Below are 27,578 nucleotides of genomic sequence, written 5' to 3' on the forward strand. Positions count from 1 at the left end.
AAAAGAACAGAGAAAAGCTCTGGAACTAAATTTCTTTCTCATAAGCTTTGGTCTAATGCATGGTTAATGAAGCCATGAGACAATATTCTCACATCTTTGATTTTATTTCAGCAGTTTCCAGAAAATACAGTAATGGAGAAATATATTTCTATTCAATGCCTAAAAGTTTATATTTAGCATGTAGCTCAAATTAATTCTCAATGTTCCATTTTAAGCTTCTACATTAAAAGACTTGCACAAATCTTTTTATTCCTCACATGACTTGCCGCGGTCTCTGTGAAAACTGCTTCTTGATTTATAAAGTAGATTTTATTACTGAACTTCAAGCTCTTTGTTAGGGATAAATTGTAGTGACTATAACTGCAAAAGATGTTTAATGACTTTTAAACTCTCTCCAAAAGAAAAATTTAAGAGTATAAAATACTGTAATTATATATTATACTAATTGAGAGCTATATTTCTAGAAGCATAAGCAAACAAAATAGTTTGGAATTACAGCAGGTACCTGTTGAGAGTTAACACCATACTTCTGAGAGTAATGATCATGAATAGAAGTTAAATTAGTCACAAATGGCAATGAAGAAAATATATGTTGAACTTTCTCTGCCCTACGAGGGTGAGACAGCAAGTCACACGGACCAGTATAGCATACCTTCAGAATTCAAGTTTTCTTGGAAGGTACATGCTCAGCTGTGGAGATCAGCTGACATGTAGCTCATCAACTATCAAACAGGGGGTGGGAGGGTGGGTTGAGGTTCAGAATCCCTGTGGAGACTGTCAAACTATCCAAACTTCTTTTCCACAGCCTTCCCTCTGTCCTCTTCCTGAGGTCCTGACACATCCTTGGACAGCAGTCTTCAAATTGGAAGTACTATAGACACTTCCTGAATGGTTCAGGGAATGCAAGGGACTTTAAATGAACCATTTTCCAGAATCTTTTAAAAACGGATCCTCCTAAGAACATACCTTTTCTGCCAACATCATCTTTATTGCATTTCATAAGACAAAGGCAAACTTCTCATCCGAACTGAACCTTACTTTGGTACGCTGCTCTGAGGTGTAAACCCTCTATGTATCAAACGAAGGAAAATTTTTATATATTGGTAGCTAGCTATGCAAGAAAGTGAATGACTCTCATGACTAGGTATAAAATTCTCAATTCTTTAAACAAATTGAAGGGACAAATTGTCCTGTCATTGACAACTTATTTAAAATAATTTTGAATAAGTTGTTTATTACTAAAAGTTGTTTGACATACAATGCAAAGGAGTTGATGGTAGGCTAAATAATAGCCCCCTAAAGATATCATCTTAATCCCTGAAACCTGTGAATGTTACCTTACATGGTAAAAAAATGAAAACAAAACAAAACTTTGCAGGTATCATTGATTTAAGGATCTTGAAGTGCAGTGATTATCCTGGATTATTCTGGATAAAGCCTAAATGCTACTATCTTATAAGAGAGAGGTAGAGGAAGACTGCACACAGACAGAAGAGAACACAGTGTGACCATGGAGGTAGAGATTAGAGTGATGCAGCCATAGCCAAGGCATGCCAGCAGCCACAAGAAGCTAGAAGAGGCAGGAAATGGATTCTCTCCTTGAACCTCCAGAGGAAGCTCATCCCTGAAGATACCTTGATTTTAATCCATTGATACTGATTTCAGACTTCTGGCCTCCAGAAATGTAACGGAATAAACTTCGGTTGTTTCAGGCCACTGAGATTATGCTAATTTGTTACAGCAGCCAAGGGAAACTAATACAAAATTCAAAGAATCAAATGGCACTGCCATAACAAACTCCTTCCTTTCTCACCTACCTATTATGGGGACATGTTTTTTAACAGCAGTATTTGTAAAAATAAGAAAGGGGAGATAAAATTGTCGCCAAATTCTGTCCCATGTTAGCAGAAGAATGAAAATTCTTTATAACTTATTAAAAGATATGAGGGGAAAAGCCTCTACAGTTCACAATACAGAGATATATTTCCAACCGCAAATAAATATGATTATGTTTTATGCTTATGACTTTAAAATGTAAAGGATTACTCATTCTTCAAGAAAAATTTAGGGTGTACAGTCCCATAAAGAGAACTACCACTGTGGATATTTCCCACGTCTGCACTACAATCAATTCAAAAAGTAGTCCAAATAACAGCATATTTTATTGACCTCTCAAAAAATGTTCATTGTGCTACTAAAGATTATTATGAGATGTATCTTTCCATCAGTTTAGACTCTATGGTTTAGCTCCCAAATTTCCACACATCATTATTTAAACCAGGAAGGGTGGTAAATTTGTAATATTTCTATTCTTATTTCCATTTTGTGCTACTTTATTTTTCTCTCAACTACCAACCCAAAAATAAAAAACAAAGAAAAGGACTATTCATAATTGTCCTCTATTTTTCTACAAGTGAAGAAAACCTTTGCCATATGATCAAACTATAAGGGACAGAAAAGCAATGATATGACTATGATTTTGTATCCTTACCTAGACCTATGTGAGGCAGGTGCTCAAAAAGGGTCCAGCTGTGGTCATCAATGTAATGATTCTTCAGGATCAACAGCTGGCAAACATCTCGGGCAGTTATGTCACTGGGTACCTCTAAAGCCCTGCTGGTTTCATCTTCACTGTATACTTTAATTACCTGTGTAGGTAGAAATTTAAAAATGAGCTAAAATAGTCTATTAAAAATAGCATTCTAATAAGTCATCAAACTTGTCAGTTGAGCTAATTACAAATTCCTTATACAGTTTGTTTTACATCTAATTTTCTTATACATGGAGTAAATGTTGCCCATCCAAGACTTGTTTATAATATGTGTCAAAGTCACTCTGTCTGACAACTTCCAATCTCTTCTCTTCAGTGTCTAAACTGGAGGCCACTCAATGACCATTCAGTGTCATTTCCCACCACTCTGATATGTAACTAAAAAGCTACATATCTCTTAACAATATTTTAAATTTTCCACTCCATATTTAAATCTGTAAATAATCCAAGTAACGTGGGTGATTTATTCCCAGATATACATGTTGTAACAGCAGTAAATAGAATATAAAGATTTCTCTATATCAGGTTATAGAAATTTTGGCAAAGACTGGCTAGACGTTCACCAAATCCTTTTTCTTTTCTCCCTTGCAATTAGTTGTGTCCATGGGATTGAGTTTTAGTCAATGAGATGTAAGGACATGCAGTGTTGCACCTCCAGACCTAATCCATAAAAATTTCCCATATACTGTCATCCATTCTCTTACGCCAGCCTCTCACTGAATGGAAATGATGACAAAGACCTAAAGAGGAGAGCAGAGCCATGGGACAGAAGGAGACTTTGTCTCTGAATGACCACATGGAAGGTGCCCAACTAGGAATGCCCACATGTAACTTTGACATGAGCAAGAAATAAACTTTTAGTCTGTTAACTCACTGTGATTCTTTATTTATCTATTACGGCAGCTAATGTCACCCCAAATCATATAGAAGTAGAGAGTTTCATATACAACACTCCCATCAACATTTACCAAGTTATGCTATGTGCTAGAATTTCCACGACTAACTGTGATATGTCATTTATAAATTAAATTAATTATAATAAGCTAAATACCTATGAAAATAGTATAGTAAGATCAACACACACAGAAGTAGGAAATTGTAAGAGAATTCGACATAAGAAATACACCTTATAAAAATATAGACATTTAAACATTTTCAGTAATTCAAACAAATGAAAATTAAAATGATGTATCAATTCTCTATCGATTATTTTTCTAATTATGTGTAATGACAGTGGAATGAAATAGTTGCTCTCTTACAATGACAGGAGTGATATAAATTGGTAAAACTATTTTGTACACCTGTTGGAAAGTATTTATCGAAAGCATTAAAAGGTCCATTCCTTTGACTCAGTAATTTCACTTAGGCAAACTATCTCAATAAATCTGTCATAAATGTAGAAAACAGTTTTAGGCATAGACTTATCCAGCAAAGCATTATATATAATTCTATCAACCTAAATATACAACAACAAAAGAATGGTAAACTATAGTACTTTCACAAAATGGAATATTATAAGGTGCTTAAAAATGTTATTCAAGGAAATAATATAAGAACTTTAAAAAAAATTCCTAAGTAAAATCAGATCATGACACCAAAGTATACGTTACGCAGTAGAGTGCAGGCTTATCTGTTGGACTGGCTACCAGGCACCTATTCCTCTTCTAAGAGCATTCTGATTATCTTTTAGAGACCCACTCCCTCCCTCACCATTAGTCTTTGTGATTCTGGCAGCTCTACTTTCAGCTCAGTGTTGGTATAGTGGAGCTGCTGGAACGGGCTTGCAAGAGGTGATTGTTAAACATTCAGGAACTCTGCAAGCCAGTCATCTTGAAATCAGCTATGGTGGGAGTACACCAAAGAAACTGGCAAATGCTACAAATAAGGCCTTTTTTAAAAGAAAATTATTTTTATAGCCAGTTTACCAGTGCATGACTGCCTCAGCTTCACATAGTTGTTATCCAAATTGATCAATCAACACCCAGAATCCCTCTGGCGACAGTAACTATTTCAGAGATGGGCACATGACCTAATCAGAGTCAGTCAGGGCCAATCTAGACATCCGTTCACATAACCATAAAGTGAGCCCTCTTTTCCACTGGGCAGGTGTAGGGTGAAGCTGCTACTGTTCATGAAGAGAAAGACTGTGGGAAAATGGGGCCCACATGGAGTAAACCATGCCAAGAGATGAAAAGGGTCCTGAGAATATCACTGGGCCCCTGGACCAAGGAATACTTGAATTGTGTTTTTTAATCATATGTGTGCCATGAAGCTGTAAGTTTCTAGTGGTAATATCCACCTACGTATATCTCTTGTTCTAGCCAAAGACCTTCTCCAACTCTCTGTCCATACTGCTAGGGGAATAAACTTTCTAATAGCCAATCACATCAGGTCATTCTTCTAAAATTCTTCAATGGCTCCTTGTTGTCCTAACTCAAGCAGCTCATTGTGTTTATTAAGACCCCATGCAAAGCGTACATCCTTTGCTAAGTGTTTTAGTATAAGGCTGTCATTGGGCTTCCCTGGCAGCACAGTGGTTACAAATCCGCCTGCCAATGCAGGGGACACGGGTTCGAGCACTAGTCTGGGAAGATCCCACATGCCGTGGAGCAACTAAGCCCATGTGCCACAACTACATAGCCTGTGCTCTAGAGCCCGCGAGTCACAACTACTGAGCCTGCGTGCCACAACTACTGAAGCCCGCGTGCCTAGAGCCCCTGCTCTGCAACAAGAGAAGCCGCCGCAATGAGAAGCCCGCGCACCACAACGAAGAGTAGCCCCCCACTTGCCTCAACTAAAGAAAGCCCACTTGCAGCAACAAAGACCCAACACAGCCAAAAATAAATAAATAATAAATAAAAATAAAGTTCCCTTTAAAATATATATATATGTGTATATATATATGTGTGTGTATATATATATATATATATATATATATATATATATATATATATATATATATATGGCTGTCATAGAGTTGGCTGTTGCCCTCAGAGAGCTAAAGCATAGTGAGGAAAGCAGTATTAAAAACTATAGTCACAAAGTAGGACATAAAAATTCAGTATGTTACTAAATCATATAATGGGGGTTAGGAGAGACCTGAAAGATATCCATGAAAAAGTGATATTCAGGCCAAGACCTGAAGAAGGAGTGGGCAGTAGCTAGGCAAAGAGAGGGTAAGAGCATTTCAAGCTAAGGGAACCAAAGCCATGCAAAGTCTGTGGGGCAAGAAGAAACTTGCCAGATTCTAAGGATTAAGAGGAGTCAGGGGGCTTCCCTGGTGGTGCAGTGGTTGAGAGTCCGCCTGCCAGTGCAGGGGAGGCGGGTTCGTGCCCCAGTCCGGGAAGATCCCACATGCCGTGGAGCGCCTGGGCCCGTGAGCCATGGCTGCTGAGCCTATGCGTCCGGAGCCTGTGCTCCGCAACGGGAGAGGCCACAACAGTGAGAGGCCTGCGTACCGGAAAAAAAAAAAAAAAAAAAAAAAAAAAAGTCATCAGGGACGGCAAGTAGGGAGCATGGCCCTGAGGGAGATGAAGTGGTAAGCTCGACCACAGTAACAGGGATGCAAGATCCTCAGCTCAGAACTGACTTAAGAATCATTGAGCTTATAGGTGGTAAACTTGTGGATATGGATATATCTGACAAGGGAGAAAAGGAAGAAACATGAGAAAAGAAAGAATCTAGGGCTGAACCCTGAGAAACTGCAGTATTTAATGGTGAGTTAGAGGCAAGAAAGTCTGAAAGATAAAGAGAGATAGAGAACCAGGGAGGTGGGACCCCATGGAATAAAGCCCAAACTCTTCAGCACGCACACAGCATGCACACTCCCCAGCAAATCAGCCTATGGAACAGGTCACTCTGACCTTAGCCAAATATGATAAACATTTGCAACCTCTTCTTTCTATTTGCTCATGAGGTATCCTCTACCTGAAATCTTTGCCCCAGCCACCAACAATATGCTTTATTTGGCAAATTCCTACTTATCATTTGGCCCCAGTTCCCACAGCACTTCCTCCAGAAAGTCTCCCCTGACTGCCCACGGCTTTATAATGTGTCCCTCTTAGAGCTCTTACTTTGTAATTTTCTACTTGAATATCTTTCTCCTCAACTGCACTAGTAAGTTCCTTTAAGGAAAATCTACATTTACTCCCCATATGACATGATATCCCAGGGACCTAGCCCAAGCCAATGTATGGCTTAATAAAGATCTTTGGAACAAATGAACTTTGTACCCCTGCAAAGCCTACCAAAATGTTTTGCACATAACAGGTACTCAATACATATTTGTAAATTTTAATTTAAAAATCTTTTCTGTCACAAAGTATATGATTGATTAAATTGTAATCCTCAGGAAATTAAAATTCTTCTTAAAGAGCAAAAGATATACAATTTTTCTTATAAATAATCCTAGGTAAGAATTGACTTAATATTGCCATTAGCAGGCAGTTCTGAGTTTTGAAGTCATTGAGGCAGCTGTGAAGTCACATGAAAAAGGCTATGAAAATACACTGCCAAAATCAGGTGCAAGTGTCTGAGCTCTCACTTCAATTCCTTCATTTTTTGGTTAACACATGTGGTTCATGAAGATTCCAAGATCTCTTTGGAATCTCAGTGCTCCCATGATTGCATCTGGGTAGGCTATTGTTTTTAAGTTTGTGCCTTCAGTGCCTTCTCACAAATCTCAGTGCCAGACAATTGCTGAGATGCTAAGAAATGCCATCCACCACGCTGCTGTGGTTAACACTGACTGGGTCAGACACTGGTGGGTGCTCTTGCCAAAAGCAACATGAAGACAACCAGTCCTGAGAGGAAAAGAAGATCCGACCCTGGGGCTGCTCCTTCATGTGGAGCAATGATGAGCTGCCATTTCAGTGCCCTCAGAGGCCACTGCTCATTCCACACCAGGAAACAGGGGGTTGGGAATGACCTGGTGGCCACGAGACAGGTTCCTGAGACTTCCTGACTACCCCAGGCTTTCTTACAATAAATGCCCATCACCTGGGGTAACAGAAGCATGCCTCTTATTTTTCATGCTCTAGTTTTTATATCAGAGGAATTAACAAATGAAAATCTGGAGACATTCTGAAGTCTAAGCCAAATTCAAGAAGAGGGCAAGAATAGAGTAAGAGGTAAAGTTGGGGAAAATGAAGAAGATACCTAACCAATTAGAAATGCCATTAATCTCTTCAGTTGATTTTGCTGCAAATTGGAAAGAAATAAGTTGCCAAGAACTGAGACACATAAATTTAGAAGGACAAGGCTAACTTAAATTTCTGGAATAAGTGCATGTACTCATTTTTTAAATTAATAACACCTGTTAGGAGAAAAACAATACTTTTGTTTGAGCTCCATTTCAAACTCTTCTTCTTAAAAAAAATAATCCCATTTAATGCTGACATTTGTCCAAACTACACATTCATCTATGAACGATAAAAACTTATTTTGGTTGATCTTCCACAGAAGTAAGTCCCTGTCATCTCTCAGATTTATTCAGTACTTATGAAAAATTCCTTACACTACTGACGGGGAGGCTTTGTTAAAAAATCTCATTTTTATTTCTATTTATTTCTCCTTGAAATATATGAAAAAGGGAAAGATAATCTAAGCCTTAACTCTCTAGTAGAGTTGAACATGCCAAAAATATTAGTATACTAAACCTTCCTGTTTAAGAAAAAAAGTCAAGTCATAAGTAAAGATATTGATATAAGACTAGTACGGATTAAAACTAAGGTACAAACTTTTTTTTTTTTTTTTTTTTTTTTTTTTTTTGGCGGTACGCAGGCCTCTCTGTTGCGGCCTCTCCCGTTGTGGAGCACAGGCTCCGGACGCGCAGGCTCAGCGGCCATGGCTCACGGGCCCAGCCGCTCTGCGGCATGTGGGATCCTCCTGGACCGGGGCACAAACCTGTGTCCCCTGCATCGGCAGGCGGACTCTCAACCACTGCGCCACCAGGGAAGCCCGTGTACAAACTTTTGTGATCATGTAAAAACCAAATGGTAGGGCTGCTCTTAAGAATCATTGGAGTAAAATAGTGGTATCCTGTTTCCTCTACATACTGAAAGGTAAAAAGACATCTGAAGGTCATATAATCATGCTATTTAATAAAGGGATATTATACATTCCCAGTTCAGTGGCCCAAATCCCCACCTTGCTATATAAAGTAAAAAATAGCGTAAGAAGAATTCATATCAATTGATCCACGAGATCATTTGCAATTGTATGCCAGCAGGAAGAAATCCTGCCTGGACCCTAAAGAAGAACAGGAACTTTCTTTGTCTCATCAATGAGCAGACACACTTGATTAGCAAGAAAGACATGCATTGATAAGATCTGTCTATAACATCCCGCCAGCAGGAACAGAGAGAGCTCCCAAGGACAGTCAACAGTGTACACACAGGCTGTGTTGAGGAAGCCCTCAGTGTCACTGTAATCCTGACAATCAGAGCAACCTTGGCCTTTAGAGTGGTTTACAGCTTCAAAAACTGTGCCGGGAGCATATGGCATCTAGCAATGAAAATGTAATATAAAGACACAGTAGCCCCTGCAGAGAATATGCTGGAATGTGGGTGGAGCAGATCTCTGTTTTGGCTGACATCCTTATCAAGGCAGTTTATATACTTTATACCTCAACTCCCCTAGGCTGCCCTCCATAAAAAGTAAGTGGAGGCAAGAGATTAAAAAATTAACATAACTCATTTTGAAAGCAGTAGACACAACAATGTTGAAATATACAGAGCAAGAAATGGTTAACTTTTCAGAAAAGAAGTTTGAGGCCCCTAAAGCCAAGGGACTAAAAGAGATGAACTATTTAAAATATAAGACAAAGGCCATTTCTGAAAACACAGAGCTTGAGTTTGAAAATCAATTCAATATGTATTGCTTTCTCCCCAAAGCACACATAGTATTCATCTGCTATAATCCCCGGAAATTCTGATTCTCAGAACAGATTATGTGGAAAGCTTCAGGAAAGCACTGGGCAGAGGCTAAGCGGTCAGTCTTTCTCCTCCTTCCTGCAGACCCAAGAAAGTGATGGAATGGGATGCCTCATTCCTTTCCAAACTGGATTCATCCTAGAATATGTGAAAAAAAACTCAGGGTTGTCATCTGGTCATTTGGCAATGCCACAGAGCAGAAAGGGGCACTGGACCCACTGGTAAGTAACTAGCTACTTAGTCGCTTATCCTTTGTTTCTTCAGAGAAGAAAGGAGGCAAAATGGGATAATTATTCAGCAGGTAAAAAACGAGCACAGATTAAACATAACTATATGAGTAAGAATCCATAGGATGAAGTGAGAGACTTTTTTTTAGAAAAAGAAGAAAGAAAGAGCAAAAGAGAAGGAAAAAGACGGTTGGGCATGGTTATCTTCGGTGTCAAAGTTTCTATTTGGGGAGAATTTAAATTTGATTTTTAGATTAACTACATTTAAATACCACATTTAATATTTAATTAAATATTAATTCTTATTAATTAATATTTAATTTAAAATAATTTAAACACCATTATTTAAATACCAAGATCTTACCACAATGAAAAGTATACAACTTTTCAACAGAAGAATAAATGCATTTATTATATCTATTAATTATATATATTGCTTATATAAAATTAATAGAAAATAAGAAACAAGGCCCATAGAAATTTGATTTCAACTAGGTCCCAAGGTAAAGCTTATTTCTCCCACTCTTTAAAATTTTATCATCCAAGTACAGTAAGATTATAAAGCTATCTTTTAATGTTTCAGATTTTTTTCTCCATTATTTTTAACAGATAGGCAATGTACCTAAATCAGTGAAATATTTTTATATAGAGGTCAGGGCAGCCCTGGATTTTTATGTTCTTCTAAATAAGGAATGTAGTGTCCTAAGATAAGAGAAGACACTCTTAGATGTTTTGAATTAAGCAACTCAATATGTTCCCTTGAAGGGAAATGGCAAATAATATATTCATTATTACTTATTTGAAACCTCTAACAAAATGTTATATTTAAAAACAAAGACTGTTCCCAAAGATCCTAACAGCTCAAGAAAAGCTGTTGCTTCCATATTGCTATCCTTCATTATTTTGCTAGCTGTCAAATATTTATTAAGAGCAAAACAGTACATAGTTTAGAGAAATCAGGTCATAGGGAATCAAATTATCTCCATTGAAAGAGATATTCAACTACATATTTTATTTGAGCATGAGCAGTACATGTTCATTAACTCAAAATAGATATTGTCACAATATCAGAATTACAGGAATTGATTGACATAAATAGGTCCATTTCATATCCATGTGGTCCCTTTCAACTTTATTCCCTATAATCCTTTCCTTATTCTCTAACTCTGACCATATATTTTCTCAGTTTCTTGAAATAGCTATGCTTCTTCCTGACACAGGGCCTTTGCACCTACTACTGCTGCCTAGAATACTGTCCACCCACCTCCTATTTCTTATCCCTCAGATAAACCATTCATTCTGTGGGGAAGTTTTCAATTCTACTCCCAGTTTAGGTCCAGGCCCTTTGTTTCACGTATGCATATGTGCAACTACATATTTATTATCCATAAGCTTCTACTACTCAGCATGCTACATGACACCAGGAATAATGTCAATATGTGCTTCCCATTGTGTCCCCAGCAGTCAGCATGGGGCCTGGCACAGTGTAAATATCCCTTTAGGGACGACTGACACCGTCAAGAATGGCCCTATAGGAGACAATATTAGGGATTCCAAAACAGTAGCTTGGAAACCTCACAGGGTTTAAAAACCTCTAGGGAAGAAAGGACACACATGGGACCAAAGAGAAAACATAGGCAAGTTTTCAAGAAATCTGCAGACTGAACAAAGGTAGATAAGGTGACTTCTCGGGCCCACTTTAAGTCTGGGACTGAGAATTTAAAAAAATAAATAAAAAGAACATCTGCGTGGAACAAGTATCATGAGCAAAGATACTGAGGACTGAAGAGGCAAAAAATACACATGGAACAAAAAATACACAGAGACCACTCTCCTGAGATCAGAGGGACTGAGTTATGAGGAAGAGGTGAGGAAGCACAGGTGCACAGGTGCTGGAAGGTCTGTGGAAGAAGCATCTCTGCCCAGCACTGCTAGACACTGGTTTCTATCACTGCAAACTAGCAAGGAGGTCACCCCAAGAGGGGATCCTTTTTAAGATCACAAATTATAAAGTAGCTTTTTTCAATGGTTGGAAATAAAGAATTAAATTTTAAAAAGACAGTTTTACCAGAATAAGATTATAAAATGATAAGAGAATAATGGTAAGTAACTACATGGTGAGCTAATCATTGAGGAACAAATTCGGCTCTAAGTAATAGAAAAATCTACCCAACAATGGTTTATTGATCAAATTAAAGGTTTGGGTTTTTTTCTCACATTTGAAACCAGAGGCGGATAGTTCAGGGTCTGGTGAGGCAGTTCCATCAAGTGACCATGGATCCAGGCTCTTTCCACAATCCTCAGGGTCACAAGATGAATCATCCCCACACCACCTCTGTAAAAACTCTGGACTTGTACACATTTGTACACATTTGTAGGTCATTACATTTCAGCAGGAACATTAGAGGGCATGCGGGGATAAAAGAGATTAACTAATTCAGAGTTAAAGGACCTGTGTGGCTGGGGATCCATACAGATCTTCTGCAAGTTCTGTATGAATTCAAAATGCAAAGATGAAGCTTTATGCTGTATGAATTCATTTCCCATCCAGCATCAGGCCCACGAGGCCCAGTGTGGCCTTGCTACTGGAAATGCCCCAAACTTGGCACGGCAGGGGATTTAGCACTGTCCCACCTGACTGTCTAGATCAATGACACTGCCAAATCATGCCACGTCTAGGCTTCCAACCAAGAGAAGCCTGTCTGCAGGCAAAGGGGGGCCCAGAAAGTCTCCTTGAAGCCCCTGTGCTCTGCTCTGTTCTTGACCCTCTCTGCTCTCCTTCTCAGGCCAAGAGCCTGGAAGCCTGCACCTTCCTTGGGCTTTCTTTCTCCCTAGGGGATAGCAAGAAAGACCCTAACTCAAGCGGGTGCTCAGTTTTATAAAGCAAGAAATCAGAAGCCCTTTCAGTGTGCTCTTTACATGGTAAAAAAAAAAAAAAAGGCAAAAGAAACAGCTCTAACTTCATTATAAAAGAAAGCAAACATTAAAACCTAAGCCTAAAAATATCCCAAACCATGGACGCACACATATACATATGTATATATTCATGTTATTTTAGGACCTAAATCCAATACGAATAATAAAGAGGGTCAAATCACAAATCCCACTCTAACATTTCCAGTGACTTCATCAAAGGAGCGTTCTCTGAAGCCTCAGTGTTTTTAAAACTCATGTAATTCCTGTGAAGATGCCAGTGCTGACTAATTCACCTTTGAAGTTTAAAAAAAAAAAAAACCCTTCACAAGTGCTAATGCTTATTCATATTCAAAGCAGAAAACCACTGGTCATGCTTATGTTGGACACAATGTTATTCCAGTATCTCATTTCAGTTTTTCAGCAGTCGTTTGTTCCCAGAATAACCATAAGACATGCCTAAGTGAAAAAGTTAATAACTGTTTCACACAGTGAGAAAGAAGGACAAGTTGGAGAGGGGTGAAGGGAGAAGTGTTTGGAAGAGAGGGGAAAACACGAGAGGAGAGAGAATATTTATCAGAGTCCAGGACACATCACACTTTTTATTGTTAATTCTTGAGCTGTCTGGCATCAACTGAAGCACTTTTAGGAACTACCTTGTTTCACTGATTTTTAAAAGCACATCTTCTCACATTTAACTTCTCTGTAACTTAGATGTAACTTACCATCAATGGTATGTCATAATTTAATTGGAAGCATATAAGATAAGGATGCTTCTTGTAATTTAAGGTGCCATAGAATCAATGAAATATGCTATATTCAGTCTTTCTGGTACATCTAGGGGGTATTATTTTATGAACTTACCATGCAAACTATCACTTTCTAGATCTAACATTCCCATACTGTGATAGCACTAGGAATAACTGATTTATATCTATTTTTGTAATTTTATCTTTCCCTCACTTTTCTCAATATTTATTTTATATCAGTGCAAAGCATGTGCATCAGTGTAAAACATGTATATTCCTGTAAAAGAAATGGAATCAATACTGTTAGAATCATAAAATACTAAAGGTTAGGACTCTTAGAAAACATCTCCTGAAATCTTCTCATTCTACAAGTGAAGAAGCTGAGACTGAAGAGGACCTGACTTGCCGGGGGATCTCCAGCTGGTCACTGGCAGAACCAGCCAGGGAACCCCAATCTCTGGGCTCGTACCTCATCCTGTTTTTTCCACTCTGCTTACCTTATTTTCATGCTGCTTTAAGCTGCTGCTTCGACACAACATCTTGCATAAAAGCATTAGATAACTAAAAACCCAAATATAAGTTTGCATGTATGTCCCAAAGCACCCAGCTTTTTGAATGTCAAAAAAGGTTATTCTTTGTGTTTCACTTTTTTTAGCACAACTTGCCAGAAAAATTGCGTATATAGAAACAGCCAGCAGAGGGAGTCTTTATTTCTTGGTGCAAATAGAGAAAGAAAACAGTGCTTTGAAAATTACAACTTTAACATTGTTAACCCTATAGAGGTACTGCTTAAAATAGTTGCAAGCTTCTAAAAAATTTAAATCTATTTTTAAACATTCTTAACTATTTGAATTTTTAAGATAAATTATGTCTACATCTTTAATAAGAAGGGTTGGGGATGGGTTGGAGTGGCATATATATAGTCACTTCAGGTGGTATATAATATAAAGTCCCCTTTCCTGCAACTCAAGCTGGAGATCCTCCTTGGCATTTAGAATGGTGATGTCCAAATTTTTCTTCAAATCCTCATAGAACCATCCAAACTAATTTGACTTCTGAAACTATAAAATAATATTCCTGATATTTCACAAATACAACTGAATGTATATGCCCAAATATGCAGGCCCAATTAGGAGGCTATCAAGAATATAGGACAATGCTGTTTAGCCAAAATGGTTTTTTAATTGCTCTTTTGAAACTGTCATAAGAGAAAGCATTTTTAATATCATACAGGGGTAGAAAATCTTTATCTTTCAGAGGGTTTAATACCCGAAATATCTGAAATAACCAAAAGACTTCTTTTTTTTTCTGCCAAAAGAGATTCTTATTTTCTAGATCTGGCTTAGGGTGCTGGGATACCGCCAGGAGAGCCAGCCCTAAGACTGCTCCCCCCAAGCAAGAGTCTTAGACTGTTAATCAGCTCAGCTATTTTTAATCTGCCTTCATTGCCAAACGTGGACCAGACACTGTAGTTTGCAAACTAATATGAGGCATGGCCCTCATTCTCATGAAGGTTCAGTCCAGGTGCTTGTGGCGATGGTGCACTCCAGAATCTGCTCTGGGATCAGATCCTACACCATTAGCTTATCAATGATGAGTCTCAGATTCCTCATCCTGTAAAATGGGCAAAATGGTGGCAAACTGACAGCACTCAATTCATAATAGTGACTATTATTATAAATTTTTGAAAGCAAAATTAGTAAGTCCCAAGAGATTCCTACTGAGCTCCAAGGAACTCTGACATATGGTTTACTCACTATATCTTTGAGGTGAGGTAAGACTGGAGTGTACAATGAGGAAAAAATAACTAGGAGGGCAACAGACAGGTAAAAAAAAAAGGGGGGGGTGAGATTTGTCTGATGAGTAGACTATAGGTGAAAGGCAAGGGCACTGCAGCTGTGCAATGGAGCGCAGCTCTGCATCACATGTGTGCCCATCAATTCTGACAGGCAGCCCCTGTGTGGGGCGGGGCCCACCTGGGCTCAGTCCTGACTTGTCATTCATTAGCACTGTGCTTTGGGTAAGATACTTAACTTCTCCAGGGCTCCCTTTTCTCATCCCAGCCTGGGTTTGTCCACCAATCTTGTAGCGTTCTTATGAGGATTAAAGAGAGTGTAATCAGCGCTGAACACAGTACAGCTGTTTTTATTTCTACTGGTGTGGAGGGCAGGGAGTGCTCAAAATTGCTCACAGGAACGAGCTGGGAGGGAGGGAGTGGGTGGAGACAGAGCTTATGAAAAAGCAAGGTGGACCAGCTGAGGTGAGCCCTGAGTGCACAAGGTATGCAATTCAGGAAAAAGGAAATGAATGCCACAGAGACACAAATGCAGAGATGGAAATGCCAATGACAGGTCAGTATCGAAAAAGCCCAATTTTGTTTTTTCAAAAATTGTGTTTATTCAATGAATAGTAATTACATCCCAACTTTGTACATTCCCTGTGCTGGGCACTTGAGTCTAATGATGATCAAAGATGACACAGCCCCTACCATCATATAGCTCACATTCCAGTAATGTCACCTCTGTCTACTGAAACAATGTCTTAACACTAGGTACAACTGTACCTCTTTCAAATATGTAAGCCAGAAGTCCCTGCCTGATATTCCCTAGGAGAGTGAAAGAAGTAATCTAACCACCTATCTTATTCTATTTAAATCTACATTCCCAGATTTAAAAAAAAAAAAAATTTATCAGCATATAGTAGTTGGATTAATTTTTTTTAATTCAAATTAGAGTCTGTATACAGAAAGTAAGCAGAGGGAACAAGAATTTGAGAGGCATACTGTCTTTCTTTCCCTGGCTGCATTGTATCAAGGACAACTACTTTTTGTTTGATTCATTTGCTACAAGAAAACTTTTGGATAACTATCAATACTTAATAGGATAGAGCCCCCCCAAAAAAAATAATTTAAATCATGGTAAGAGGGAGATTTTAAACCATTTATGAAACTAGTAACACATGCCATTCCCCAGATAAGGGGGAAAAAAAGAAATTCACATTTGTTGAGCTTCTACTACTACGTGTCAAGTACTTCTAAATATTTATCCTATTTAATCCTCACAACTGTTCTGTGAGGAAGCATCATTATCCGCAAAACAGAGAAACTGAATTTTTGAAAGGTTTAAAAGAAGACACCTAAACTCACGACACTGATCAGTGACAGAGCTGAGCTCAAACTCAGGGTTTCCTGGCTAAAACACACAAACAATCTCCACTACAGCACACTTCGTAAAAACTCACTTTTAGGGAAAGGAAACATTTTGTGGAAACACAAAATCCATTCATCTATGCGGTACCCTTCCTGGGTGAATATGCAACTATGTTACCCTGTATAAAAATTAAAAGGGCAGAAGAAAGATCAAGGTTTAGGGAGAATGAGAGCTCTAGGTAAACAGCAATAATAGTGCTCACTACCACTTCACAACCACTCTCCAGGCAAGCCAGCCATCTAAACTCAGGTCTCCACCTATGCATTCCATTACCCTCCCCTACACAGGAAATCTGCTCTCTCCCCACGTACTACCCCTTCTACTAGCTCCAATCAAGTGACAGAATACATTTGTTCAAAAAGCATAACTATATTCTATACCGGGCAAGACAATAATAAAAATCCAAGGGACAAACATTTTCTGCATGCCTAATACACAGGAGTCACTGGCAGTGGAGACAGCTAGTTCCCCACCAAAAGCCATCCTCCCCATTTCCTAATTCTGATGAGAAGGGCAGTACGTGGAGGTCAAGGCCTACATTTCCTGGCTTCCCTTGGATCCAGACCATGTGACACAATGCTAGCCAGTAAGACATGACCAGAAGCTCCTGGTTATTCCCCAGTGGCACGTTAATAACTGGCAGAACTCGCCTGTATGCCCCTGGTTCTTCCCATTTTGTATGCCAGGAATGTGAGCCGGATGACTAGCGATCTGCATTTATCTTTCCATAAAAGGAAAAGGGACCCACACTAAGGAAGATACAATAGAAAGCAAGAAGGAGCTTGGTTGCCTGAGGACACTGCTGGACGGCTGCATTAGCTTGGGACCAATTCTTCTTGTAAAGTGAAAGAAAAATAAATCTCTGCCCTGTTTAATATGCTGTCATTTGAGTTTTCCCGTTACATGAAATTAAATTCAGCCTGTAACTGACAAAGCACTTTATTTAAAGGGTCTTTCCCTTAAAAATGTAAAATCTAGTTGTAAGACAAAATACAGCAAATTTTGAAAACCAAATAATGCAAGATATATAAAACATACACAAGGCCCATAGAAAAAACTAAAAGTCAAATATGAAAAGCCAGAAAGCTTAAGATACACACCTAAGGAGAGCTAATAAGACTTAAATATCATAAAAGGTAATAACAAAATTGATGTCACATGGCAGTAGTTACTGAATTGAGAAATGAGTAATAAAGGTGCATCCACTGACACCCGAGTCAAGACACCATTAAGACAGATGTAATAAGAAACAGTCTTAGAAAGTTTGAGGATGGTACCACAGCCTGAGCTGGGACACAGACAATAACAGGATCCTGGAGTTGTCTACAGGTCATGGAGCACAAAACTGGGTGCAGAAGTACAGTGGGACAAACAGCAAACCCTGTTTGGAGCACAAGGAGAAAAACGATGTGCTGGAGTGGAGGCTTCATATGAAGCTGAGGAAACCCCCGTGCATCCAGGCCGCAAAGCACAGTGAATGCTACATTCGCTTGGACTGATTTTGTATGTATTTAAAAGCTTCTGGGCAAAATAGTGATATAATGATGATCTATATTCTTTCATTCTTTACAAAATTGTTTTTAGAAATTCACAGCAATAATTCTAATTGTATGAGGGAAATGAATATAACAAACTATTCTCTTGTATAGATGGGGAACTGGATCTTTTGATAAATGGCATTGCTCCATATTATACTCATGAATTTTGGATTTTTCAAATGATTTGATTCTTATAAAATATATATTCTAAAAAGTATTCCTTTTTTCTCTGAGATTCTGGAAGACACGTTAGAATTCTGTGTGCCTATGAAAGTCTCTCATAATTGTAGTATGGCTAAAGAATGTAGAAATGCTTGGAAACAATTTGCAGAACAATTTTAGTCTGACAGAGGTAGAAATCTTCCTACCCACAGAATCAGAATACGGGCATCTGGCCTTCAGACCTTCCAACCTTTATATAAAAAGAATGTGAATTTTATATTGCACTTAGTATAAGCCTTACAATGCTTGAGTTTTTGTTAACTCTCTGGGACCTTAAAATAGTTTATTGATGTAATGAACCCAATTAGAGCGCTGGGTAAAATTGTCATACTCTCTCTCTCTCTCTCTCTCTCTCTCTCTCTCACACACACACACACACACACACACACTTTGTTGCTTACAATTGCTGTCTGAATAAAATGTTTCAACACTAGAGCATATGGGAGTTGGTGGAGGTGCAGAGGAAGATGAAAAGATTTGCCTAAGCTAATTCCAGACTAGAAGTTGAATGGCAGTTATACACACCATAAGGCAATTTCATTAACATGTTAATTTCAGGAGGTAACACATATCTAATAAGAGAAACACAGTGGAAGTCACAAGACCTAGATTCTATTTCTAGCTTTGCCATTGACCTTCTGGGTGACCTTGCATAAGTCACTCAACATCCAAGAGACTCAGTCTTCTCATTTGAAAAAAAAAAGGCATAACCTAGTTATCTGAGAAAAATGCTATGAGGTGCAGAACTCATTCAGAACACTTGATGAGGATGCGATCATTTCTGAGAGATGATGAAACTTTCTTCACTGGAACCTTGATTAACTAGCATCAAGGAAATCGGATCCTGATAGAACTAGAAAAAGTCAAAAATTTCTTTCCAATTTACTTGACAGAGAGTCCACTGAACTACTCTGTTCCTCAAAGATCAAAGTATATTTGATGTGCTACAAAAAAGACCCATACCATGTTAAGAGCTGTGTTTAAAATTCAAGTTCCCAACCAATCTCAGTAGATCTTATGCCCACTTAGATCAGATATACTTGCTGATAAGAAAATTACTCCCTAACACTATTAAGCATTTTCAGAAATGCCCTCAGCCTTTCAAATGATTAGGATTCCAGTTGACAAATTATTTTGCAAGAACCACTCGTTCAGGATGAGCCAACTCTATGCCAAACCTGTGGAAAAAGCACCTACATTCTCTGGAAAGTGAGAAGCTGCCCCCAAAATACTGAGAAATGCTTGTATTAACTTGTATCATCTTAAACAATGGTGTATATAGAAAACAAGTTAATTACAAGTGTGGAATAATTTCCTATCTTAGAAAACAAAGGCATGGTGTGACCAAAGCAGATGGATATTTTTTAGTCAGAAAAACACCCAGTTTTGGGCCTCCCTGGTGGCGCAGTGGTTGAGAGTCCGCCTGCCGATGCAGGGGATACGGGTTCGTGCCCCGGTCTGGGAGGATCCCATATGCCGCGGAGCGGCTGGGCCCGTGAGCCATGGCCGCTGGGCCTGCGCATCCGGAGCCTGTGCTCCGCAACGGGAGAGGCCACAACAGTGAGAGGCCCGCATACCGCAAAAAGAAAAAAAAAAAAAAAAAAAAAACACCCAGTTTCTAAAATAAGAGATACTAAGATTTTCAGAACAGTCTTATCAACAATGGGTCCTCTGGGGATTAAACTGTCGGGAGAAAGAAATAGCGTTAAGTATTTTCAGCAAATGATGTACTAAATTATATGAACATTTAATATGTGTACCAACTGGAAAGAAATAACATGGACTTGGGCTTAGGGAATTTTGACTTATGTTACTTATTATAATAGAAACCTGACTAGAAGCTTATTATAAAAGAACCAAGAGAAATCACAATGGTGTATCCATTGGCAGCTCAGACCTAACATCAATTATAATCACAGCTTTCCAGAGTAATCCTGTTTTGCTACTTACCAACCAGTGCTGGATGTTATTTTCTAGCTAAGTTTTACTCATACAAATTTACTCATACAAATTTCCCCTAGACTAACTGCTCCAAATCCTTGAAAATGAGAGCATCTTCTTCTAATGTTTTAGACTCTAATAAGAAATGGTTTAAATATTTTATTATAATTATGAAAATTCAAAATATATTATTTGAGTCACAGAATTATAGACACAAATAAGACTGAAGAGAGCATTTAATGAAAATCTCTCCACTATTATATTATAGGTGAGAAAGTAGTGACTCAGAGAGTTTAAATGACTTGCCCAAGATCACACAGCTAGGAAATGGGGAATCCAGGTGGCATGCTTTCCACCACACCAACATGTTGTGCAAAAAACCCACATGATGAAAATTTCTTGGTTAATCCAAACTGCAGTATTAACTGGATAAAGAAGAATCCAAACATAAGGATATAGCTTTGATATACGCTATTATACCTTTTCACATTGCCAGTGACTCAGGTAATCTATATGGTCATTATTAATGTACTACTAAGTCTACATCAAAATAAAGACTCCAGCTCAAAGCAAAATATGTTTAATTAAATTTGCTTAAGATGAAAGAAAGACATCAAGAAAGATAAGAACAAATGTTGGCAAAATTATCATATACTGTTTTATTGCCAAGTAAAATGTCCCTGGTGAATAAGTAGTCAACTGGATAAAAAAATAAATTAAAAACCTAAAAATTAAAAACAATAAAAAGAGACACTTCTTTGAAAAGACACCCTAATTGTAAGATCTGTCATTTTCAAATAAATTAAACCATGACCTTTGACTTAATGAAATACACTAATAGTTAACCATTAAAAGTCAGGTACGGAAATAAACATTACAGTTTCTAGTGTCACCAAAACCATTCAGAAAGCACAGTGTCAAAATGTGTTTTGGTGCTTTTTTTTTTTCTATACACCAGATTTGATTCTTTAAGGACTTCAATACACGGTTCTTATTTGGTGTATTTACAAGAGAAGTTTGGTATATTCAGCTTTACTTAAATGCTACATTACATGGTATATTTATTACCTTATAAAATACGATGGGGCAAGTAAGACATAGAAATAAACTGTACAAAAAACTAATAGACAAAATATTTTCACACACAGGATCGACTGCATTAATAATTAACAGAAAGCCTTTTCACAAGGGAACTTAATGGAAAGTTTTTCTTAAGCAAGTAAGCAGAAACTCAATAGAAATGGGTAGAAAACCAGAGGAAAATAAACTGGTGCCATATGTTTTAAACAGTAAAACAATTATATAGTCCATTCAACAATGAAGATGGATGTATTATGAATTATAGTGAAACAAAGAATCTGCTCCTTAGTAAACAAATATAAAACATAATAGCTAGCAGATTGCCTATTGAACTAAAGGCAAAGAGGCCTGAAGTTACAGTAGAAGGGAAAAAAAAAGAAAGAAAAATCTTCAATACAGTCTCTATCACAATGCCCTGAAATCGAGACCAAACTACTTTCACATGGAGCTTTATGTACTACAGAGATGTTCTGGCCCAGCTTTTTTTTAATAGTCTAATTTCAATAATTAGTCTAATTTCAATAATCTATCCTTTAATCACCTATAGCCTCAATGAATTATAGCCTCTCTCAGGATATGTAATGAAAGTTTCCAACACATTAATAAACACAGTAACAGGAAATTAAAAAACAGCAAGAAAAAGAAAAGAAAAAAAGCAGAAGTCACATACCCTTTTCTGTAGAACTATGGGCGTTATTGCAGGCAGAGTGACTCTTCTTGCACTCAAACTCATGCCTGCTCTTCTTAGAGTGATCCCCTCTCGTAGATCATGGACGAAATGAAAGAAATCTTTTACAGTTACTCCTTGGGAATCTCGGGGCTCAGTGCAAAGAAACAACTAGGAAAGTAATAAATGTCACTCTGCTTATGTGATTCCAATCTACCAAAGCCAATTAAGGATGGCTGTGGGACAGGACAAGGCAGCAACCAATCAAAGCCCAGAAAACTCCGCCTTTGTCCTTGGAAACACATTCTGATACTTTTGTTTATGATATTTAAAGAACCAGATTAACAGCCATCTAGTTCACTTAACTTTTTTTTCCAAAACAGTGCAATTCAATGCCATTCTTTGTTGACTAGGCAGTTATGTCTTTACTTTACTAAAACATTTCAACATATGGCAGATAAGAAACTGTTTACATTGGTCTATTTAAAGTGTATAAATATGCAGATGCACTAAATTTACTTATGCTACTCATAAAAGTGATAAATGGGTAGATTGAAACATATTATATGAGGCACAAAAAATAATCCTGAAGTTAGAATTGGTCCAAAAGTGTTAAACTTTACAAGTCATAATAAAAGGATTTTAATATATATTTATGTATTTCGTCTCCTAAACAGCTAAAATTTCTATATTATGGACCTTTTAGCTATCCTTGAAGCTACACACTTAACTATTCCTGTTAAATATTACCTTAACAATCAACCTAAATAATACTGTTAAATATAAATGGGGCATTAAACTACAACATATGAATTGCAAATGCTAATGTTTTTTAAAAGCACAGATCTGTGTAACTGAGCACATTTCATTCAATTCAAAGCATTTAAATAATCATGCTCAAAGCATTCTCAAAATTTTAACAACCATTTTGCCTTTTTTCTTACAATAACTAAAAATTGTATTCCAGTATTTTCGAGGGTTGGAGAAGGGTCCATTTCTGGTTAATGAGAAATTTTTCAATAATGTCTAAATAAAGAGTAAGAGAAACACAAAAATGACAAAAAGTATTGCAATAGTAAAACTAATCTGAGTTTTTATATTATAAAATCCCTTTAGACCGATTCCTTAACAAGCACCTACTCAGTGCTCTTCAACCAGGACACAGAGAATGACATGCTGCGTTCAGCTTGAGGGGAGCTCCCTGTCACTTCTAGATCACAAAGTGGTTGTCGTAGTAACAGGGCAAAATGGGAGATTCTCGGCAACTCAGATACAAACTTTCCATTTCATTATCTAGACTGCTACTGGGCAGAGTTCATTTGGGTGTGTTTTATATGCACGGTGATCTCATATTCCTCAAAAGAAAAAAAGAGACACTACAAACTCTAGGGTTCCCTACTTTGAATTTCAAAACCCACACAGCTCGCTCACAATGGCAGCTGGGGGGGAATTCACTTAATAAAAAAGTCACAGACAGATCTAATTTGTGGGCATTCATTTTATTCTTATCCTACTAGGTTTATCATGGTCTTTTAAAATAAAACTACCAACAAAAATCTACTAATCCTGGGAGGGGAGTCACCATTTGTGAAGGAAAAGATTTTGGTTTAACCTTGAGTCACTTTTCCGGCAGGCACACAATAACAAAGCCCATGGTTACTACATAATTTCAAGTTTATTATCTACAATTTTTCTTTCTTCTGCTCTCAATTTAGGCTTTGAATATTACAAAGAAGTGTTATCTCTGGTCTCAGAAAGGGTTCCACCATAATCAAAGCAATGCATTCCACTAAATCATGAGGCAAAGAACCCACTATGCGCCAGGCAGTGTGTTAGGTGATAAGTACATGCTAATGAGTAAGATATAGTCACTGCCTCATAGTGGAATAGAGATACTCATTTTTAAATTAAAAATCACATTTAGTAAAGGGCTGAGTCTCATTGTGATTAAATGCCAAGTATCAGGGGTGCAACAAGTTAGAAGAAAGTACACATCAGAGGTGAGATCACGGCAGGCTTCAAGGAGGAAATGACATTTGCTTTGAAAAGTGATTAAGAGAAAAGAATACGCAGAACTTCATAACTGATGGAGATACAGAGTGAGGTTCTCAAAGCCGACTGCAAGTTTTGAAGTCTAGGCGAATGGGGAGTCAGAGATGCTGTTTTACATCACATGATAGAGCTTTTTAAACACTAAAATGAATCCTTCAAGTCAAAACAATGTCCGGGCTCTATATTCATTACAGTGCAACATACCTGTCCTTAAAAAATATTCTACAGACAATGAACTGCTGAAGTATGATAGGTCATCTCTTTGGAACTCTGAAAGTTTAAGTTTATAAATTTTCAGTGAAAACCATGAAGAGCGAAATGTGGCATTTTGTGACTCTATGTTGCCAAAAAGGTCTTTGAAAAAAACTCACATACACTTTTCACAGTCAGCAGGCTGAAAGACTAATGAGACAACACTCACACTTAATAACAGGCAGAGTCTCATTTTTCAGCTATCTTTTCCACGTGTTCCTAGTGACTGTGCTTTATCTCACTTTCTAGTTATTGTAGACACTGATTCAAAATTTAACTTTAGCCCATGCTTTTTTTTTTTTTTTTTTTACCATTATTATAAATGGCTTGCACCACTCACTAACCTTGTCACCTCAGCCTTAATTTCTTCAGCTGCTGCTAAATGGGGATAAAAAGCTATGGCCAACAATTTGGGGATTGCTATGAGGATCAAGGATATCAGTTTTGTGTATGGTCTGGAAGAGCCCAAGGCGGGTGATGAAAAATACTCCGTGAGGGCTTCCCTGGTGGCGCAGTGGTTGAGAGTCCGCCTGCCGATGCAGGGGACACGGGTTCGTGCCCCGATCCCGGAAGATCCCACATGCCGCGGAGCGGCTGGGCCCGCGAGCCATGGCCGCGGAGCCTGTGTGTCCGGAGCCTGTGCTCCGCAACGGGAGAGGCCACAGCAGTGAGAGGCCCGCGTACAGCAAAAAAAAAAAAAAAAAAAAAAAAAAAAAAACTCCGTGAACTGCTCCTGCAGAGGACTGGGCCTAAGATTCATTCTCCTTAGACTGTGTCACAGATCATTATTTACAAATTAAATTTTGATATAACAGGGTTGCAAACAATACAGCAAGGTCACCAGTGAAATACTATAGAATAGCACTGTACCTTATTTTGTTCTTTGCTCAACACTTTGATAGAACAAGAGTGAATTTTGTCACTCAAAATATGCATATCAAAGTTTCAATGTGAATTAAAAATAACAAAAAATAATATATAATAAGTATTATGATGATAATTAATAATATTTAAGTGAGCACCCAGTATGAGCCAGGCATTGAGCTAGTTTTCATTGAATCCTCATGACAACTCTATGAAGCAGGTACTAGCTATTCAATAGATGAGGAAACTGAGGCCAGAAGAGCAGAGGGCTAAAAATGGTCTCAGATACAAGTATATATTGCAAAAACTTATCCAAGTCCACGAAGTACATAAGTCAATCAGCCAAGGTGAAAACCACATCTGGCCCTCTCCAAGACACTCTACTATTCTACTCTACAATATTCTCTCCCACATTGTACTATATAATTTGATGTAGTATTAGCATAAAATGTCATCTTCATACCACCCTTGTTTCTGATGTTCCTAAGCATTTGTTTTACTAACTCACCTAATAAATATGCGTTGAGGGCCTTAGTACGTGTAAAGTACTACGCTATTTGCTCTGGGGAATTCAAAGTTGATAACTCCTGCATATCAGAGGAGCTGACACATGGCAACATGTCAACACTTGGTCAAAGCAGTGTACAAGGTGGAATCTGGGCAGAAGAATGCAACATAAGCACCAGCCAACGTCTAGGTTCCAAGCCTGCCTTTCAGACCTCTTCTCCCACTCAACATCAACAAAAGCTCCTTGGAGCTCCCTGAAGCACGTTCGAGTTCCACCTCTTTTTTCATTATGTTCACTCTCTAAAACCCACAAATCTTTTAAGGCCCAAGACCAGTCCCACCTCTTCTGAAAGTTTCACTGATCTCTCATCCTTCAAGCGTCTCTCCTTTTTCTTCTTTCTTTCTTTTTTTTCTTTTTTTTTGCACATATTACTTTAGAACTGAGAGGTGGAAAAGGAGGGAGTGACAACAAACACAGAGTGCCTGTCAAGTGTTAGACACTTTACATATGGTATTTCATTTTATTCTAACAAACCTGTAAAGCAGGCATCATTTGTTCCCATTTACAGATTCAAACCATATCTATTTTTTCCAGACTATCTCTTTACCCTTCATCATATACCAGTTTAGTCAAGCTTCAGCTACTGTTTTCTATGTGTGAGCGCCTTATATCATTTAGAATGTAGGCTCCCTGAAAGTAGGGACATGTGTAATTTCCCTTTAACCAACACTCTGTCACCCCAAGTGGCTTTATACATGGGGAAAAAATGTTATAAGGTACAAGAATGCTTCTTGATTACTAATTCCTACAAATACTTCTTCAGCCAACCAATCGACCAGTCTCCTGCTTTACACAAAACACAACTTGGTTTGCCCTCCATTTTCCTCCTGTATATTGTCTCCGTATTCATTAACTTCCCCAAATATACAGATCAAAATTGACCCCTCCAAGAAGTCATTCCTCCATCTAAATTATATCATTCTTTGTTTTGTACTTTTTTTTAGGACTTAAACTTTTCCATTTCTCATACCTTTCTCTGTACACACTAATACACTGCTTTGATAACTAAGAAATCCTTTCATAGGCCCCAGTTGTTTGCCTAAGGAGACTACAATCCTTAAGTGTGGGACCCAGGATTTCACCTCCTGTGCTGCTCCCAGAATACCTAGCAGGATGCTCTCTGTACACAGTAGGCATCATGTTCACTCACAATCAATGTGGAAAGACTAGTCACTCCGGTTACATGGTGGACAAGTCCCCTTTCTCGTCTTAACAGTTGCTAGCCTTATGATTTATTCTGAACAAAAGCACACAGTCTTCTTCACAGAATCATTTGGATATTCTTTTGCTATCTGACATAGTTCTGTTAGTAGTCAGTAGTGTCGACACTAAATTTAACTGTTGTCCTAAGAACACCTGTTTTAGAAAAATCTTAAAATATTTGGTTATAGCATTTAATAGCAATAAACAGTCTAGATCTTTAGACACAAACTCAGTGCCTCTAGTTCTATCAGCTCATATTACTCAAAGACCTTTTGCTTCTCTAGGTATACAACAGGGCATCATTCTTTACACTTGATGGGCCTGATCTGATCTTCCTTTATCCTATTTTTCCCCCTCTACTCTGACAGTTCCTTCCTTCCATCAAAAATGTCTAGGGGGCTTCCCTGGTGGTGCAGTGGTTGAGAGTCCACCTGCCGATGCAGGGGACACAGGTTCATGCCCCGGTCTGGGAAGATCCCACATGCCGCAGAGCGGCTGGGCCCATGAGCCATGGCTGCTGAGCCTGCGCGTCTGGAGCCTGTGCTCCGCAATGGGAGAGGCCACAACAGTGAGAGGCCCGCATACTGCAAAAAAATTAAATAAAATAAAA

The 27,578-nt window shown here is 38.2% G+C and overlaps 1 protein-coding gene across 2 annotated transcripts in view; it reads right to left on the reverse strand.

Moving 5' to 3' along the window:
* Positions 1-27,578, reverse strand: part of GRB14 (growth factor receptor bound protein 14) — a 126,541-nt gene that overhangs the window by 46,759 nt on the left and 52,204 nt on the right. Inside the window, exons 1-2 of one of the 2 annotated variants that reach the window (XM_082630982.1) lie at positions 22,033-22,124; positions 2,492-2,648 (exon numbers count right to left, since the gene is read on the reverse strand). In XM_082630982.1, the coding sequence (XP_082487108.1) occupies positions 2,492-2,648; positions 22,033-22,095 (220 nt within the window). In that variant the 5' untranslated portion in view covers positions 22,096-22,124. Of the gene's footprint in view, positions 1-2,491; positions 2,649-22,032; positions 22,125-27,578 lie in introns of those variants that run through there. The other variant, XM_082630981.1, reaches the window with a different exon arrangement.

Source organism: Mesoplodon mirus, assembly GCF_964341445.2.
Source record: "Mesoplodon mirus genome assembly, chromosome: 8".
NCBI lineage: Eukaryota > Metazoa > Chordata > Mammalia > Artiodactyla > Ziphiidae > Mesoplodon > Mesoplodon mirus.